A 6,000-nucleotide genomic window follows, 5' to 3' on the forward strand; every position below is an offset into this window, starting at 1 on the left:
AGGATGTTTCCCGTAGTGGGGGAGTCTAGGACCAGAGGACACTGATAGAGTGGATGTGGAGAGTATGTTTCCTATAGTGGGGGAGTCTAGGACCAGAGGACACAGATAGAGTGGATGTGGAGAGAATGTTTCCTATAGTGGGGGAGTCTAGGACCAGAGGACACAGATAGAGTGGATGTGGAGAGGATGTTTCCTATAGTGGGGGAGTCTAGGACCAGAGGACACAGATAGAGTGGATGTGGAGAGGATGTTTCCTGTAGTGGGGGAGTCTAGGACCAGAGGACACAGATAGAGTGGATGTGGAGAGGATGTTTCCTGTAGTGGGGGAGTCTCGGACCAGAGGACATAGATAGAGTGGATGTGGAGAGGATGTTTCCTATAGTGGGGGAGTCTAGGACCAGAGGACACAGATAGAGTGGATGTGGAGAGGATGTTTCCTATAGTGGGGGAGTCTAGGACCAGAGGACACAGATAGAGTGGATGTGGAGAGGGTGTTTCCTATAGTGGGGGAGTCTAGGACCAGAGGACACAGATAGAGTGGATGTGGAGAGGATGTTTCCTGTAGTGGGGGAGTCTAGGACCACACAGATAGAGTGGATGTGGAGAGAATGTTTCCTGTCGTAAGGGAGTCTAGGACCAGAGGACACAGATAGAGTGGATGTGGAGAGGATGTTTCCTATAGTGGGGGAGTCTAGGACCAGAGGACACAGATAGAGTGGATGTGGAGAGGATGTTTCCTGTAGTGGGGGAGTCTAGGACCAGAGGACACAGATAGAGTGGATGTGGAGAGGATGTTTCCTATAGTGGGGGAGTCTAGGACCAGACAGCACAGATAGAGTGGATGTGGAGAGGATGTTTCCTATAGTGGGGGAGTCTAGGACCAGAGGACACAGATAGAGTGGATGTGGAGAGGATGTTTCCTGTAGTGGGGGAGTCTAGGACCAGAGGACACAGATAGAGTGGATGTGGAGAGGATGTTTCCTGTAGTGGGGGAGTCTAGGACCAGAGGACACAGATAGAGTGGATGTGGAGAGGATGTTTCCTGTAGTGGGGGAGTCTAGGACCAGAGGACACAGATAGAGTGGATGTGGAGAGGATGTTTCCTGTAGTGGGGGAGTCTAGGACCAGAGGACACAGATAGAGTGGATGTGGAGAGGATGTATCCTGTAGTGGGGGAGTCTAGGACCAGAGGACACAGATAGAGTGGATGTGGAGAGGATGTTTCCTGTAGTGGGGGAGTCTAGGACCAGAGGACACAGATAGAGTGGATGTGAAGAGGATGTTTCCTGTAGTGGGGGAGTCTAGGACCAGAGGACACAGGTAGAGTGGATGTAGAGAGGATGTTTCCTGTAGTGGGAGAGTCTAGGACCGGAGGACACAGCCTCAGAATTGAGGGAGGTCCATTTAGAACAGAGATTAGGAGGAATTTCTTTAGCCAGAGAGAGGAGAATCTGTGGAATTCTTTGCCACAGGTAACTGAGGCCAAGTCTTTATGTATATTGAAGCAGAGGTCGACAGATCCTTGACTGGCCAGGACATGGAGGGATACGGGGAGAAGGCAGGAGATTGGGGCTGAGAGGGAAAATGGACCAGCCATGATGAAATGGTGGCGAAGGCTTGACGGGCCAAATGGCCTAATTCTGCTCCGGTATCTTACGGTCACTACTGTCTTTTGTAACTCCAGAAACTAACTGAAATGAAACACAGGGAGCCTGATGTGTGCTTTGTTTTTACTTTAGTACCCGTGACGCACCCGTGACGTGGTACAACGTGGGCCGTTCATGTGCTTTTACACAGAACTCACAATGAATCAATAAACAACGAGCTCTTAACCAAACAATATATTTACAACATTACTCAAAGATTACAGAAATAATCAATACAAAACTCTGTCAAGGCCCAGGCTTAATCTACGGCCTACTGCCACCCGGCTGCCAGGTGAGGCCTAGGTTTCGAAGAGGCCTCTGCCAGGGCTCGACCTGTGACTCTTCCCCAGCCTCAGCAACAACCCCCTGACCAACAAAGCCAGGCTCCTGACCCTTGACACTCCGTCACTCCTCCTCCCTTCAATCACATCCATACCTGGGCATCGTCGTCGGGACAGAAGGTCGCTGGTCGCTCCCCAGCTGCCATCCCATTCTGGGGAATGTTATGATAACCATCTGCGTCAACCTCCATCGAAGGGGCAACGGTGGTTGGGGAGGGTCAACGGGACTGATGGGAGGCCAACAAGAAGTTCAAAGGTCAGAGACAAGACCCACAGTACCATGAAAACCAAAACCCTCTACACTCCTCCCTGTCTCTGTCACCCCTCCCTACCTTACTCCCCTCCCCTTCTTTGTCACCTCCTCCCTCCCCTACACCCCTCCCCCCTCTGTCACCCTCCTCCCTCCCCTACACCCCTCCCCCTCTGTCACCCCCATCCCTCCCCTACACCCCTCCCCATCTCCGTCACCCCCTCCCTCCCCTACACCCCTCCCCCCTCTGTCACCTCCTCCCTCCCCTACACCCCTCCCCCCTCTGTCACCCCCTCCCTCCCCTACACCCCTCCCCCCTCTGTCACCTCCTCCCTCCCCTACACCCCTCCCCCCTCTGTCACCCCCCTCCCTCCCCTACACCCCTCCCCATCTCCGTCACCCCCCTCCCTCCCCTACACCCCTCCCCATCTCCGTCACCCCCTCCCTCCCCTACACCCCTCTCCATCTCCGTCACCCCCTCCCTCCCCTACACCCCTCCCCGTCTCTCACCCCCTCTCTCCCCTACCCCCCACTCTCCCCGTCTCTCAACCCCTCTCTCCTACACCCCTCCCCGTCTCTCACCCCCCTCTCTCCTACCCCCACTCTCCCCGTCTCTCACCCCCTCTCTCCCCTACACACACACCCCAGTCCCAGCCCCACGTACCCACAGACAGACGGAGAGTGCGGCTGAGCCTGAGGTTTCGTGTCTGAGTCTCTCGGCTCGGCCTCTCCAGCCTGAAACTGCCCAGTTCCTCTTTCCCGAACTAAACTTCAGCACTTCCGCCTTGAAACTCTGCTCCCGTCCCTCCCTCTCTGTCTCTCCCTCCCTCCCTCTCTCTCTCTCGTCCCTCTCTCTCCCGTCCCTCCCTCTCTGTCACTCCCTCCCTCTCCCTCTCCCTCTCTGTCTCTCCCTCTCCCTCTCTCTCCCGTCCCTCCCTCTCTCCCTCCCCTGTCTGTCCCCTCTCTCTCCCGTCCCTCCCTCTCTGTCTCTCTCTCTCTCCCTCTCCCTCCCCTGTCTGTCCCTCTCTCTCCCGTCCCTCCCTCTCTGTCTCTCCCTCCCTCCCTCTCCCTCTCTGTCTCTCCCTCTCTCTCCCGTCCCTCCCTCTCTCTCTCTCGTCCCTCTCTCTCCCGTCCCTCCCTCTCTCTCCCCTGTCTGTCCCTCTCTGTCTCTCCTTCTCTCTCACCCCGTCCCTCTCTCTCTCTCTCCCTCTCTGTCTCTCCCTCCCCTGTCTGTCCCTCCCTCCCTCTCTGTCTTTCTCCTGTCCCTCCCTCTCTCTCTCCCCCCCCCTCTTTCCCGTCCCTCTCTCTCTCTCTCTCCCTCTCCCCCTCCCTCTCTCTCTTTAAAGGGACGGGAAGCCATCTACCCCCCCCCCCCCAGATGTCCCAGACAGACCGACCGACCGACCCGGGACATTCAATCAGCATTCCCGGTTTTACCCGAGCCTCCCCGCCTGTTCCCAGCCCCACACCGAAACAGGGGGCGGGCGGGGCAGACCAGGACCGGCCCCTCTGCCGGGGTCATAGGGGAGGCGCCGGGGTCGGGACCTTTGACCCCCCCCTCCCCGGCAGGGCGGTATTGGTTTCTCGTGGGTCAGTGCGGAAGGTGAGTGGGTTGAGGTAGGGAGTCGATCAGGGAGGTGGAGAGGGATTGAAAGAGAGGGGGAGGGTTAGGGTAGAAGGAAATCTGTTCAATCTTTGATTTCCTTCCCTCCTGCCTCCCCCTCTCCACCTCCCCCTCACTCTCCCGCCCTCTCTACCTCTCTCCTACATCTCCCACCCACTCTCTCTCCCTTTCTCCGCCACTCATCCCCCTCACTCCCCCTTCCCTCCCCTCTTTTTCCTCTCTCTCTCCCCTCCCCCTACTCTTCCACCCTCTCTCCCTCACCTCTCTCCATCTCCCTCTTCCTCTTCTCTCTCCCCATCTCACACCCTTCTTCCCTCTCGTTTTCTCTCCCCTCCCTCTCTCCTCTCTCACCCTCCCTCTCTCTACCATTCTCCCTGCCATTCTCAATCACTCCCTCCCTTTCTCTCTGATTTCCTTTCTTCATTCATCACTTTCCCTCCCCTCTGTCACCCTCCTCCACTCTCCCTCGCCCTACCCCGCAGTTGCCCCTCCTCGTGTATCACCCTCTCGGCCAGCTTCATATGTTCTATCGCCACACTACGCCCCGGATACGATGGGATACTTGCCCCGGTGAAGGGCAGGAGGCAAACAGGGCACATGACGAAGGGAAGACCAAACTCCGGGAAGCCCTCACTCCCGTTACAGGAGGGGTTTGGGGGGAATGGAGAGGGTACAGACGGGATTCACCAGGAACAAACTCCGGGAAGCCCTCACTCCCGTTACAGGAGGGGTTTGGGGGGGAATGGAGAGGGTACAGACGGGATTCACCAGGAACAAACTCCGGGAAGCCCTCACTCCCGTTACAGGAGGGTTTAGGGGGGAATGGAGAGGGTACAGACGGGATTCACCAGGAACAAACTCCGGGAAGCCCTCACTCCCGTTACAGGAGGGGTTTGGGGGGGAATGGAGAAGGTGCAGACGGGATTCACCAGGAACAAACTCCGGGAAGCCCTCACTCCCGTTACAGGAGGGTTTGGGGGGGAATGGAGAGGGTACAGACGGGATTCACCAGGACCAAACTCCGGGAAGCCCTCACTCCCGTTACAGGAGGGTTTGTGGGGGGGGGAATGGAGAGGGTGCAGACACGATTCACCAGGAACAAACTCCGGGAAGCCCTCACTCCCGTTACAGGAGGGGTTTGGGGGGAATGGAGAGGGTACAGACGGGATTCACCAGGAACAAACTCCGGGAAGCCCTCACTCCCGTTACAGGAGGGTTTGGGGGGATGGAGAGGGTACAGACGGGATTCACCAGGAACAAACTCCGGGAAGCCCTCACTCCCGTTACAGGAGGGTTTGGGGGGGGGGGAATGGAGAGGGTACAGACGGGATTCACCAGGAACAAACTCCGGGAAGCCCTCAGTCCCGTTACAGGAGGGTTTGGGGGGGGGAATGGAGAGGGTACAGACGGGATTCACCAGGAACAAACTCCGGGAAGCCCTCAGTCCCGTTACAGGAGGGTTTGGGGGGGAATGGAGAGGGTACAGACGGGATTCACCAGGAACAAACTCCGGGAAGCCCTCAGTCCCGTTACAGGAGGGTTTGGGGGGGGGAATGGAGAGGGTACAGACGGGATTCACCAGGAACAAACTCCGGGAAGCCCTCAGTCCCGTTACAGGAGGGTTTGGGGGGAATGGAGAGGGTACAGACGGGATTCACCAGGAACAAACTCTGGGAAGCCCTCACTCCCGTTACAGGAGGGTTTGGGGGGAATGGAGAGCGTGCAGACGGGATTCACCAGGAACAAACTCCGGGAAGCCCTCACTCCCGTTACAGGAGGGGTTTGGGGGGGATGGAGAGGGTGCAGACGGGATTCACCAGGAACAAACTCTGGGAAGCCCTCACTCCCGTTACAGGAGGGGTTTGGGGGGGAATGGAGAGGGTGCAGACGGGATTCACCAGGAACAAACTCCGGGAAGCCCTCACTCCCGTTACAGGAGGGGTTTGGGGGGAATGGAGAGGGTACAGACGGGATTCACCAGGAACAAACTCTGGGAAGCCCTCACTCCCGTTACAGGAGGGTTTGGGGGGGTTGGAGAGGGTGCAGACGGGATTCACCAGGAACAAACTCCGGGAAGCCCTCACTCCCGTTACAGGAGGGTTTGGGGGGGTTGGAGAGGGTGCAGACGGGATTCGAGAG

The 6,000-nt window shown here is 57.5% G+C and overlaps 1 protein-coding gene across 2 annotated transcripts in view; it reads right to left on the bottom strand.

Annotated features, from left to right (window-relative positions):
• Positions 1-3,067, bottom strand: part of unc93b1 (unc-93 homolog B1, TLR signaling regulator) — a 61,125-nt gene extending 58,058 nt beyond the window's left edge. The window contains exons 1-2 of one of the 2 annotated variants that reach the window (XM_073038908.1): positions 2,902-3,067; positions 2,083-2,214 (exon numbers count right to left, since the gene is read on the bottom strand). In XM_073038908.1, coding sequence (XP_072895009.1) covers positions 2,083-2,178 — 96 coding nt within the window. In that variant the 5' untranslated portion in view covers positions 2,179-2,214; positions 2,902-3,067. The remainder of the gene's footprint in view (positions 1-2,082; positions 2,215-2,901) is intronic. The other variant, XM_073038909.1, reaches the window with a different exon arrangement.
• Between the last annotated feature and the right edge of the window lie 2,933 nt (positions 3,068-6,000).

The sequence above is a fragment of the Hemitrygon akajei genome, unplaced genomic scaffold, assembly GCF_048418815.1.
Source record: "Hemitrygon akajei unplaced genomic scaffold, sHemAka1.3 Scf000228, whole genome shotgun sequence".
NCBI lineage: Eukaryota > Metazoa > Chordata > Chondrichthyes > Myliobatiformes > Dasyatidae > Hemitrygon > Hemitrygon akajei.